At 40.5% G+C, this 14,238-nt stretch overlaps 1 protein-coding gene across 4 annotated transcripts in view; it reads right to left on the bottom strand.

Moving 5' to 3' along the window:
- Positions 1-10,396: 10,396 nt before the first annotated feature.
- Positions 10,397-14,238, bottom strand: part of MPPED2 (metallophosphoesterase domain containing 2) — a 289,645-nt gene continuing 285,803 nt past the window's right edge. For all 4 annotated transcript variants that reach the window (XM_069740571.1, XM_069740572.1, XM_069740574.1 and 1 more), the window contains exon 7: positions 10,397-11,633. In XM_069740571.1, the coding sequence (XP_069596672.1) occupies positions 11,515-11,633 (119 nt within the window). In that variant the 3' untranslated portion in view covers positions 10,397-11,514. The remainder of the gene's footprint in view (positions 11,634-14,238) is intronic.

Below are 14,238 nucleotides of genomic sequence, written 5' to 3' on the forward strand. Positions count from 1 at the left end.
TCAGTCCATTTTGCAACAAAACATTCAAGCCTTTGCTAAAAAGCTGAAGATGAAAAGGAATATCAACTATCAGTATGACAACAACCCAAATCAACAAAAGAATGGCTATGCCAGAAAAAGATCAAAGTTTTGAAATGTCCCTGCTAGAGCCCAGACCTGAGACCAATTGAAAATCTGTAGGTTGCCTTAAACAAAAGATGAACAGGTGATGCCCTCACATTATCACAGATTTCCGCAGTACTAAAAGCAAGAGTGGGCAAAGATTGCCAATTCTAGATGTGGCATGCTGATAGACTCCTACTCAAAAAGACCAAATGCTGTCAGAAATTCAAAGGATACTTTAGGTATTAGTTTATGGGTAATGATTCTTCTTGGTATTATTTCTTCACATGACAAAACCTGGCATTTTAACAGAAGTGTGTACACTTTTTATATCTACTCTATTATGGAACTTCTTTTCTTAGAACTTTGCGTTGTGTTAATTTATTTCTCCTGAAAATGTAAAATCAGAGTACCTCTAACAAGCTTTTGACACAAATATTCATGAAATAGTTTCCTAATTTTATTGGAATGTGCACATTGTAGATTCAGATGCAAGACAGCAAAACTACAAAAGAGCACATACAGAAAGAAGCAACTAGTAAAGAAACACATGTTAAATATATCACAGTATGTGTTAAAAGTTAGATTCCTCAAAGTACCCACCTTTTACTCTGATGACAGCTTTACTCCCTCTTGGCATTCATTCAACTAGCTTCATCCTGTTGCAACTTATATTATGGTCACACCAAGTGCAAACCAGATGGGACGGTATGTCATTGCATAATTTGGGGGTAGTCACCATGGCGGACTGGGACTAAAATTCAGCCCTGGCATTTGAAGTTACACATGCCCACTTGTCACATGGTGACTGTAATATCTTTGCATTTCAAAAACCTGATCGGCACATCCAAACATAGACTAAGTGTGAACAGGTGCTGAACCTAGAGTCGCCAACTCGTATATAGTTAAGTAAATAAGGCAGCACACTGCAGCGCTGAAACATGCAAACTTGAAACACGAGATTTGAACCGCATTACTGCACTAGAAATATGAAAAATGAGAGCGTTTAGCGCATAAAAATGGCCAATTTTATGTGTACCTGGTAGCCCCTTTACGGCATCTCTCTTATACCAGGTCCTACGCTTGCCTTACCTCGCTGAGAATAAACGTCTCCATCTGAATGGGTTATATACCATCTGCATCTCACAAAGACATGGCAGATGGTACCAAAAAGCTCAAAGTTAGACTCAATTAATAGTATGATAGCGTCTGGAATTGAAGTTTGAAAATTTTGTGGAGACAGGACACATTGTTGAACATGGTGAATTAAGGACGAAGGGATATCACAAACTTACTCATGCTAATTCACTACCACTACAGCTATCATCCATTTCATGTTAAAAGAGTGGTTCTTCATGGTCAATTTCTTAATTTTTTAGATTACAGTGAATACATATTATGGATTGTGATTTTGAACAAATCGTTGAGTTTACATTTTGCTTGATAATTAGAGGATACTTTAATAAGGTAATTGAAGCATGCGTAAAGCTAAGTGTAAACCATGTGAGGATTTACTTCGGCATAACATGACTGACAGTGAGGAAAAATAAAAAAATTGATCTCTCATTCAAGTTTACACCAATGTGATTTATTTATTTATTTAGATAAAATAATGCATTGTCACTGACATATACAGTGGGGAAAATAAGTATTTGATCTCTTGCTGATTTTATAAGTTTTCCCACTGACAAAGACATGAACAGTCTATAATTTTAAGGGTAGGTTAATTTTAACATTGAGAGATAGAATATCAAAAATAAAACCCAGAAAATCACATTGCGTAAATTATATAAATTTAATTGCTTTTTGCAGTGATAAATAATTATTTGATCTCTCTGGCAAACAAGACTTAATCATGGTGGCAAAACCCTTGTTGGCAAGCACAGCAGTCAGACATTTTTTGTAGCTGATGATGAGAATTGCACACGTCAGGAGGAATTTTGGTCCACTCCGCTTTGCAGATCATCTCTAAATCATTATGATTTTGAGGCTGTCGCTTGGCGACTTGGAGCTTCCACTCCCTTCGTAAATTTTCTATGGGATTAAGGTCTTGAGACTGGCTAGGCCACTCCATGAACTAAGGTGCTTCTTTTTGACCTACTCCTGATGCCTGATGAAGGGACCTAAGTAGTCTCGAAAGCTTGCAATTTGTTACCATCTTTTCAGTTAGCCATTAATAGGTATCAACCACTGAGGACTCTCAAATCTAAATATGTTTCTATCTACTGGCTAGCACGGAACCAAGATACATCTTTCCTATATAATAATGCAGACATTTAAATCTTTGATACTGAAATGAGCTTGCAAAAGCCAAGAATACAATAAAACATAAATAAAAGCAATAATAAATAAATAAAACTATACAACTGTTTCTATCACACAGTAAGCTATGTTTCACATTTTATTCTGGCATAGGAATAAGATAATTTTATGCAGAACAACAAATTAATTATTTTTTATTCCTCCCTGCGTAGGCACAACAATTCAGTCATCTGTGATAATGAAGGCCCAATGCTAACTAGATCTGACACAAATACACATATTTATACAGGATACTGCTGATTCTACACTTGTTAGAGGAGACTTGCTTTTATGCCAGGCTGAGTCATACAGTATGTTTCATTTCCCTGCCCTCGTGTAGTCATAACATGTTTCATAGCTTATTACTCAAGTGCCCCTGAGCTGATAATGGCAGCCTGAGAGCAACTGGAATTATAGTGACATTCACATCACACAAGTATTAGGGCTTCTTGTACACAGGCATCAAAGCAACTAATTCAATCTGCTTTTTATTAATGCAGATGGAGATTAATTATTATTTATTTATATAGCACCATTAATTCCATGGTGCTGTACATGAGAAAGGAGTTACATACAGGGTAATATGAAGGACTACTGTCAAGGCCAAAAGCTTTGAGACTTACACAAATTCTAGTTTTCGCAAAATTTGCTGCTTCAGTTTTTATAGCTGCAATTTGCCTTAAAGCGAACCTGTCATCAGCATTTTACTAAGTAAACTACAAGCATTGCCAGGGTGGCACTGTTATACTGATTAAAATGATACCTGGGTTGAAGAAATCCATCTTGTAGCTCTTGTTTAATTTTTGCAGTTTTGAGTTAATGAGATGCTCGTGCTCCAAAGCAGCCTGTGGGGGTGGGGGTGAGGTGGGGGGCTGGGGGTTGGTGCTGTGGCCTCTGTCATTATTCTGGCTCAAATGACATTTCACTGCACCTTTAGTGACCTGCGTCCTATTTTAAATACTGCGCTTGCGCAGTTATTAGTGTGGTCTTTAAAAAATAAATATTTGCTCCAGCAAAATGGTGGTGGCCCCTGTGCAGTAGCATCTATCGCTTACCGATAGCTGCTGCTGCGCAGATGCCACCGGGAAGTTCCATTTTGCTGCAGCACAATTTCTTTATGGTTTAAACAAAATAGCGCTGTCGCATAAGCAGTAGCATCTATCTGCAAGAGATGCTCTTAATCTGCGCAAGCCCCACCCACTGGTAGGTGGCGCTTGCACAGATTGAAAGCATCCCTTGTCAATAGATGATACTGCACATGAGCCGCCGATGCCCTTTTGTTGGAGCAAAGAAAACTTAGCCTCCAGCAATATGGCGGTGGCGCCTGTGCGTTGACACGTATTGCTTGCAGTTTGATGCTAATACGCAAGCACCACCATTGGAGCCAAACTTTTTTGCAGGAGCAGTAGAATCTATCTGCAAGCAATGCGCTTAATCTGTGCAAGCCCCATCCATTGGTTGGCGGCGCTTGCGCAGATTGAGAGAATCGCTTGCCGATGGATGCTACTGCGCATGTGCTGCTGCCGGCGTCATTTTGTTGGAGCAAAAAAAATAGTTGGCCCCAGAAAAATGGCGACGGCGTCTACACAGTAGCATCTATTGGCAAGCCACTGCTACTACTGCGCATGCACAGCCTCCATGTTGCTGGAGTTACTGTTACTGTAATTTCTATATATTTGTTTAAAGACCACACTATTAACTGCGCAAGCGCAGTATTTAGGATAGGAGGCAGATCACTGAAGGTTCAGTGACCTGTCATTTAAGCCAAAATGTTGATGATGATGGCAGAACACCAAAAAAAGACCCGCCCACAGGCTGTCTAGGAGCATGAGAATCTCATTAACGCAAAACTGCAAACAAAGGTTAAACAAGAACCATAAGAAAAAAATTTTCAACATAGCTATCACATAATCAGTGTAACAGCACCAACCAGACAATGCCTGTAGATTACTAAGGAAAATCCTGATGACAGGTTTCCTTTAACTCTAGATTATTATGATGAGTGATCTAAGGAATTGCAAAAAATGGCTAAATAATTCCCTGCCAGAAAAATTAACTTACCGTATATACTCGAGTATAAGCCGAGATTTTCAGCCCAAAATTTTGGGCTGAAAGTGCCCCTCTCGGCTTATACTCGAGTCACGGTGGGCGGCAGGGTCGGCGGGTGAGGGGGAGAGGGCGCTGAGGCATACTCACCTAGTCCCGGCGATCCTGGCGCCCCCGCTGCCGTCCCACAGTCTTCGGTGCTGCAGCTCTTCCCCTCTTCAGCGGTCACGTGGGACCGCTCATTAGAGAAATGAATATGCGGCTCCACCTCCCATAGGGGTGGAGCCGCGTATTCATTTATCTAATCAGCGGTGCCGGTGACCGCTGCTAGAGGAAGAGGCTGCGGCACCGAAGACCGTGGGACGGCAGGGGGAGCGGGACGTCGGGAGCAGGTAAGTATGTCATATTCACCTGTCCGCGTTCCACACGCCGGGCGCCGCTCTGTCTTCGCTGTTATGACCTGGTGGTTAGGAGCACCAGGAATGACCTGATAGTTAAACTTCAAACAGGACAAGCTCTGGGATGTGGGAGCTCTGCTGACCGCAATCCCTAATCCTATCACACACACTAGAAATAGCCGTGGAGCGCTCCTGACGCTCCCTAGGCGCCTCGTCACAGCCTAAGAACTAGTTAGCCCTAGAGATAGAAAATAAAGCCTACCTTGCCTCAGAGAAATTTCCCCAAAGGAAAAGGAAGCCCCCCACAAATATTAACTGTGAGTTAAGATGAAAGTCACAAACACAGAAATGAAACAGGTTTTAGCACAGGGAGGCCAGACTAACTTAATAGACAGAGGATAGGAAAGGTATCTTTGCGGTCAGCACAAAAACTACAAAAGACCACGCAGAGGAGTGTGCAAAAAGACCCCCGCACCGACTCACGGTGCGGAGGCGCCACCCTGCATCCCAGAGCTTCCAGCTAGCAAGACAAAATAATGAAAGCAAGCTGGACTAGAAAACCATGAACAGAAAATAACAAACAGGGACTTAGCTTCTTGCAGGAAAAGAGACAGGTCTCAGAAAGATCCAAGAGCGAACTGAAGCAATGCAGAAACATTGACAGCTGGCATGGAGTAACGATCTAAGTGGAGTTAAATAGAGCAGCAAACCAAAGGATAAACCCCGTCACCTGTGTAAGGAACCTCAGAAGCAGCAGCTCCACTCACAGCCACCGGAGGGAGCCCACGGACAGGACTCACCGAAGTACCATTCACGACCACAGGAGGGAGCTCGACAACAGAATTCACAACACTTCACGTCCTCTTGCTCCGAGTGTTCAGGTCAGAGGGTGCGATGATGCATATAGTGTGTGCGCTGCCCTCTGCCTGATCAGTCAGTGTGGAGAGACGCCGGGACCGGATGCCGGGAGCTGCAAGCAAGAGAGGTGAGTATGGCGTTTTTTTTTTTATTGCAGCAGCAATGGCACAGCTTTATATGGCACAGCTATGGGGCAATAATGAATGGCGCAGAGCACTATATGGCAACTATGGGGCAATAATGAAGGGCACAGAGCACTATATGGCAGCTATGGGGCAATAATGAACGGCGCAGAGCACTATATTGCAGCTATGGGGCAATAATGAACGGCGCAGAGTACTATATGGCAGCTATGGGGCAATAATGAACAGTGCAGAGCACTATATGGCACAGCTATGGGGCAATAATGAACGACGCAGAGCACTATATGGCAGCTATGGGGCAATGAACGGTGCACAGCACTATATGGCACAGCTATGGGGCAATAATGAACGGTGCAGAGCACTATATGGCACAGCTATGGGGCAATAATGAATGGCGCAGAGCACTATATGGCACAGCTATGGGGCAATAATGAATGGCGCAGAGCACTATATGGCACAGCTATGGGGCAATAATGAACGGTGCACAGCACTATATGGCACAGGTATGGGGCAATACTGAACGGCGCAGAGCACTATATGGCAGCTATGGGGCAATAATGAACGGTGCAGAGCACTATATGGCAGCTATGGGGCAATAATGAACGGCGCAGAGCACTATATGGCACAGCTATGGGGCAATAATGAACGGTGCAGAGCACTATATGGCACAGCTATGGGGCAATAATGAATGGCGCAGAGCACTATATGGCACAGCTATGGGGCAATAATGAATGGCGCAGAGCACTATATGGCACAGCTATGGGGCAATAATGAACGGTGCAGAGCACTATATGGCACAGCTATGGGGCAATAATGAACGGCGCAGAGCACTATATGGCAGCTATGGGGCAATAATGAACGGTGCACAGCACTATATGGCAGCTATGGGGCAATAATGAACGGTGCACAGCACTATATGGCACAGGTATGGGGCAATACTGAACGGCGCAGAGCACTATATGGCAGCTATGGGGCAATAATGAACGGTGCAGAGCACTATATGGCAGCTATGGGGCAATAATGAACGGCGCAGAGCACTATATGGCACAGCTATGGGGCAATAATGAACGGCGCAGAGCACTATATGGCACAGCTATGGGGCAATAATGAACGGCGCAGAGCACTATATGGCACAGCTATGGGGCAATAATGAATGGCGCAGAGCACTATATGGCACAGCTATGGGGCAATAATGAATGGCGCAGAGCACTATATGGCACAGCTATGGGGCAATAATGAACGGTGCAGAGCACTATATGGCACATCTATGGGGCAATAATGAACGGTGCAGAGCACTATATGGCACAGCTATGGGGCAATAATGAACGGTGCAGAGCACTATATGGCACAGCTTTATATGGCACATCTATGGGGCAATAATGAACGGTGCAGAGCACTATATGGCACAGCTTTATATGGCACATCTATGGGGCAATAATGAACGGTGCAGAGCACTATATGGCACAGCTTTATATGGCACATCTATGGGGCAATGATGAACGGTGCAGAGCACTATATGGCACAGCTTTATATGGCACATCTATAGGGAAATAATGAACGGTGCAGAGCACTATATGGCAGAACTTTCTATGGCACATCTATGGGGCAATAATGAACAGTATGGAGCATTATATGTGGCACAGCTTTATATGGAGCATCTTATGGGGCAATAATGAACGGTATGGAGCATCTATTTTTATTTTTGAAATTCACCGGTAGCTGCTGCATTTCCTACCCTAGGCTTATACTCAAGTCAATAAGTTTTCCCAGTTTTTTGTGGCAAAATTAGGGGGGGTCGGCTTATACTCGGGTCGGCTTATACTCGAGTATATACGGTAATCACAAGAACCCCATTTCCACAAAATAACTTCCCTATATCATTTCAGTGATCTTCTGGTTAGTTCAGGAGAAAGTTTTAACAAACACAAGACAGCTAATATGACTCCATTATGCAGATTGAATTATAAGAGCAGACTGAATGCTTTAAAAGGAATCTAGTGCTCGAAATCTTTGTCTTCTGTTAATAATGGTTATCTCCAAGGAAACGCGTTCAGTCATCACAGTTTGTATTAAAAAGGATTTACAGGAAAGGACATTAATGCTTTTACAATTTCTCCTGTACTTGCTATTTATCAGGTCATCAAAAACTGTAAAAAGAGAGGTTTAATTGCTGTGAGAAAGTATTTAGGGCACTCAAAAAAGTACATCAAGTGCCAGGATCATCTCCTAAAGAGTAGTAATGAGCAAACATGCTTGGAAAACATGTTATACGAGTATCTTGGGCATGCTCAGATAATATGCTCGCGTTCCTGTGGCTGCAAGTTTGCTCATCACTACTAAGGAGGATTCAACTAAAGGATCAGTCTAACACCAAGGCAAAGCTTGCTCAATAATTTCAGCAAGTGTCAGCGCATTTGCACGCACTGTGAGGCAAAGGCTTTTTTGAGGCTGGCCTGTAAAGAATTTCACTTCTCTCCTCCGGACTGACATTCTGCAGAACTTACAAGGATTGGGCTGCAGAGAACTGGGGTAAAGTTGTTTTTTCTGATGATACCATTTTCAGACTGCTTGGGACATCTGGTGAATGTCCAGGGGGAAAAAAGCTATAAAAACTGTTGGAGGAAAATAGCGCAATAAGTTTTATCTGAGATTAAGCAGTCAATACAAGGTAAAAGCACTCAGCAGACATAGCTTAAGACAAGCATTGGAGAGGTTCACTGCTACAGATCCACGAGGGACCGGCCATTGAGAATACAATGTAGGAAAACGTGGTCAAATTCTGCGCTGCTGAATCATGTAGTCCAAAGGTATTATTAAAAGTGGTCTTTATTCAACGTGTTTCTGAGTTTCAATACCACATAAGATTCTTATGTCTTATGTCATGCCAACAGTAAAGCGTTCTTAAACCATTCAGACTCACAATTTTGCTTAAGAACACTGCTGTGGGTAAAGAATGGTATCTAAACAGCCTCAAAGACAAACTTCTTCCAACAACCCAGGAGCAATTTGGAGATGAACAATGCTTCTTGCAGCATGATGGAAACCATGTCACAAGGCCAGAGATAACTAAGTGGTTTGGTGAACAAAACACTGAAATGTTAGGTTCATGGCATGTGACAAAACAAAATCACAGATTATAATTAACTCCAAGTACTGACTAGACAAGAATGGGTTGCAATCTGTAAGGATTTTGCCCAAAAACTGATATCCACCAAACCAAGGTGAATTGCTGAAGTCCTGAAAAACTTTCAATACTGAATAATGAGTCTTTGAATAAACTTTATATATTTGCCGATAAAACTCTAAACACTTATGAATTACTTATAATTGTACTTCAGCAACCATAGTAACATCTGGCTACAAGATCTAAAAACACAAAAGCAGCAAACTTTGTAAAACAAAACGTTGTGTTGTACTCATAACTTTTGGCCATTACTGTAAAAAATATATAAAAAGATTATTATTACTGTAAATTAATGTATACAACGATTTCCTTGTTCTGTCAACCTGCCCATGGTGAAGAATATACCAATTTTTGGAAAGCCTAAAAAATACGAGCTTTTTTTGCAATCTTACTGAAGACCTTTAAAGAGGATTAGAACAATCCTAACCATATGCCATACTAAGTCAACTGGAGGTCAAATAAAATGATTCCCTTACTAAGTGTGATGCCTCCACAAGCTGTATCGGGAGCTGCTAGGACTCTGGACCGGGGGACTGATCTCTAGAGATCAGAGCACATTTCTTAATTCAAATAACTAAGTTGTCTACAGTATATTTCTATTTTAAACACATTTAGAGATGTACTTTTAACCCCAATTTTATGCAGGGGATTTGTACATGACAAACTGAAATCTCTCAATATAACTTTATATATCAGGAAAATTAATCAGCACAAAATTTGGACCTATTTTTATAATTATGCACAAATCTAACCAACACTCCAGAGGGAAATCTGTTAGAAAATCACACCATGTTGTTGAGACCTTAGGACATTTTTTTTTAGAGAATAAAACTTATAAATCAATATACTTACCTTCTGCCACTATCATGCAGGCCTGCCGACCTTACAGGTCTCTAGATACACAGCCCTGGTCTTCAGGGATGACATGTACACAAATGTGACTGTTGCAGCGGTAATGTGTCCAGACATGTTATCACTGGAGGCTAGGATATGGACACTGGCAGCATGCTAGCATTGCCATACAAGCTACAAAACAATGAATAGACCAATATTTTGGGTTGTTTTCAGCACCTGAATTGCACAGATTTTGCTGGGCCTCCTTGGGTAATCACATCCGCAACACTTGGGTTCTGTTGAACTCAACGGGAAAAATTAACAAGAAATTAGGTGACAGATTGAGGTGATGCAGATACAAAAATCAGCACAGCGGGTCAATTTCTGCAGCATGTGGGTCAGATTTGAACAAATCTCATCTACCTTACTCAGCTACAGATCTCCCATCCAAAAATTCAGTTAGAATTTCATGACACTTTCGATGAAACATTTAGAGAACTTAAGTAACACATAGAAAGCCGTGGCCCATATTTAAAAATCTTGCAATTTTATTTGCATATAAAGGCGCTAGATACATATCACAATAAATGTAAAAGAAACAAATGGTTTTCTAAAGTCCATTAACAAGGTAGCAAAAAAAAAGAAAAATAATTGGACAAGCCCTGGAAAAAAAGCATTTACAGAGGTCAACAGAAAAGAGCTTTTTGCGACAATATTTTTGTGCTAGCAAGATTGCATTTACACACAGTGCAAAATAAGGTAAAAGTTAACAGGAAAGGGGGGGTTCAAGAATGTTTATAAAAGGGCAACAAAGCCCTTTTCATCAATTGTATTCATACATGCCTAAAAAATACACACAAATACTAGGAAGAAAAGAACACTTGTAGATGTGCCCCATCCTTCATAATTTAGGTTAGCTGTGTGCAACATTTTAATGTATTTTATACTTTTGCAGATGCCAAAAACTGCCAATAATAATTCCAACATTATGTAACACAGAAAAAAATACTTATATATATAAATCCATATTTAAAAAGTGTTTTGCATTTACATGTTTTAATGTATGGCATACAATTTCTTTACAGCTGTTACAGCCCCATACATAATAAAGATACAAAATAATTTAATTTAAAAAAAAAAACAGAAGCGCAAAAGTAATGGATTAATAATAACAATAGATGTACAAAGGTTTGCATTAACTAAAAACAAACTACAAAATAGAGAAAAAAAACAATGGAAAATGCACCTTGAGGTGATAGAAAAAGCACACAAATTCAATAACAATTAAAAAAAAATACAATTACACACAAAACAAAAATATTAGATTGTGCAAATCCCGGTGGTTAAAAAAAACACAGCTTTTTTATATTTATCTAATGTGATGCACTGTATAGTTTGGGGACCTTCCTGGGATACGTACAATTTACAACAGAGTTCTGAGGACACAATAATAGATGATAACTTAAGAGTAGATTTTTTAAAAATCTTGCATTTTTTTTTGTACCAAAACTGAAAGGAAGATGAGGAAAAACAGCTTTAAATAGTTACAAATACCAACAGAAATTGTTTTATTATTAAAATTAAATGGGGGAAAAAATGCAGTTATCAGTTTATAGACCCATTTTTTTTTCCGAAGTGCAAAAGGTCTTCATGATCCTTGGGGATTGGGAAGGTCAAAAATAATGGGAGGATTGGTTGGTTGAAAGCTGACTGTACACGTTGAGGCATTGATGTACGTTGTGTAACCATCAGTCATAATCCCGTAACCTGCAAAATGAAGGTTATATTGTAATACAGACAAGTGAGGTGGAACAACTGCACAAGCCCTAAGCCAGAATGCTATAAGCTACGGCGGCATGGAAATAAAGTCGAGCCATAATCCTCTTTACACAGAGTAAGTAGCTTTCATTTTTAGATTCTTACAAACACAACATGCAGCCTTAATAAGCAGAAAAATAATCACCAACTGTTTTCTTCCACTACGCTGTTGTCAAGTCATTTAAGGTATAAATGTCCTCCCACCTAGTAAATCTGTGGCGGCCCATGAATACTCCCACAAACTATATTCCCCCAAGTACAAAATATACTAATACTTAGGTTTTAAATGGTAAAGAATTGAATTCTGTGGTAACAAAAGATAATGTAGGCTTAATAGATATAAATATTTCCAGAAGACTTGTAGACCATCTTTGTCAAGGAGAAGACCATATGACCATGAGGAAGAATACACCAGTCAGTTATCATATGGTCATAATGATGTTTAATAGACTGACAGCAACTATTCCATCTACATACATGGATTTTGTGAACAGCTATCTTTGTATTAACCCCTTCATGACATCCACCGTACATGTAAGGTGCTGAGGGATATGCGTTCCCACAGACCACTGTAGATGTATGGCGTGACAGTCACGCAGGATCACTCCGAGCGATGGTGCAAAAACGGGTGTCAGGGCTATATGAGCGCTGACACCCTGAGGCAACACCTACAATCAGTGTTCGCGCCGATCATGGGCGTTTAACCCTTTAATGCCGCTGTCAATAGCTACAGCGACATCAATAGGCATAGAGGGAGGGAGCCCTTTCTCTGCTCTGATCATCACGACGCAATTGCGATCGCTTTGTACCAATGATCTCCACGGTGACCCTGGGCCGACAGATGGCTGTGGGGGTCAACCAGGTATGGCAGGCTGTAAGCTCATGCGCAGAGCAGGTGCTGACATGCCTGCTCCCCATCTGTGATGCATCGAGCTAAAGCTCTGCAATGCAAAAGCATTGCAGAGTATTAGATCTACAATCAGAGCAGGGAAAGTTAATGTCCATCCTGAAACAAGGCAAAAAAGTCCCCCCAAAAATTAAAAATGTAAAAATATTGAAAAAAACAAAAACAAAATAAAAAACAAAAAATATTGGAAAAATACTAATCCAATAGATACATAAATTTATGCAACAATAAAAACAAATACAGTACACATATTTGGTGTTGTCGCTTCCAGTACGACCTTACCTATAAATTTGTCCCACTAGTTAACCCCTTCAGCAAACACCATAAAAAAGTGCTACGAAAACTATACTATGCTTTTTCATCATACTGCCAAACAAAAAGTGGAATAAAATGCAATAAAAAAAATTGAACATAAGTATTACAATATCGCTAAAAATATCTTGTCGCACAAAAAAGCAAGCTGCAATACAGCCCCATGAGCAGAGAAATAAAAATGCTATCGCTCTTAGAATACATTGATGCAAAAACAATTATTTTTTCTATAAAATATTTAATAGTTTTTATTGTGTAAAAGTGGCAAAACATAAAAAATTATATAAATGTGATATCACTGTAATCGTACGGATGTAAAGAATAAAGTTCTTTTATCACTTTTACCGCATGGTAAAGCCCCAAAAAACAATTCCTTAATTGCTGGTAAAGTTCATTCTGCCTCCCAAAAATTTTAATAGAAAGTGATCAAAAAAGTTATGTGGCTGAAAATGGTGCCAATAAAAACGTCAACTCGCCCTACAAAAAACAAGCCCTCACACGACTCTGTTGGCAGAAATGTAGAAAAATTATAGCTCAAAATATTGAGGTGCAAATTTTTTTTTTTTTTAAAAAAGCATCTTTTAGTGTGTGACACGAGCAACTGCGTAAAAAATAAAAGAAACCAATTCTTGACCTACTGTTCATTCTGCCTCAAAGTTCGCAGTAAGGCTCGGCTCACATTTATCCTGCACTCTGCGAAGAGCACTTGCATCAGGGTTTCCGTGAAAGTCTCAGAAATACGTGATTCCGATGGAACCCCAGGCAGAAGATTCACCATAGTGAGGCAGATTGAGGCACTGTGGATGTCATCTGGCCTATGATCCGGCGGTTTCCGTCTTTTTAAACATGCATTAAAGAGCGGTCAACCACAGTTTTGAGCATCTCTGAATAGAGGCCATTATAGCGAATGGATCCCTTGGTGGTTTTATCTGAGTCATGTTATTCTGAGATTTAAATGGAAACCCCAATGTAACTGCCCAGCAAAGAGCACAGGATAAATGTGATCCAAAATATTATGGAAAATGTTTCCAATAAAAGCTTCAACTCAAACCACAAAAAAAGGAAATTCCCACACAGGTCCATAATCTGTCAATGGAAATATAGGGGGCTTTCACGGGACTGGTAACACAAAGGCTCTCAAAAAGCAAAATCGCTCCTTGCCCCCCAAAATGAATTCTGCATTCCCAAATCCAAATCCCTTCTGAGCACCAGTGTGTGCCTAAACATCTTTTAGCGTCCACGTTTCACACTTCTTTATCGATGAGAGCATGCTTAACTTACGGGGTGAATATCTCCAGAAACATGAGCTGGGCAAAATGTATGGGCACTACAATG

The sequence above is a fragment of the Ranitomeya imitator genome, chromosome 9 (assembly GCF_032444005.1).
Source record: "Ranitomeya imitator isolate aRanImi1 chromosome 9, aRanImi1.pri, whole genome shotgun sequence".
NCBI classification, from domain to species: domain Eukaryota; kingdom Metazoa; phylum Chordata; class Amphibia; order Anura; family Dendrobatidae; genus Ranitomeya; species Ranitomeya imitator.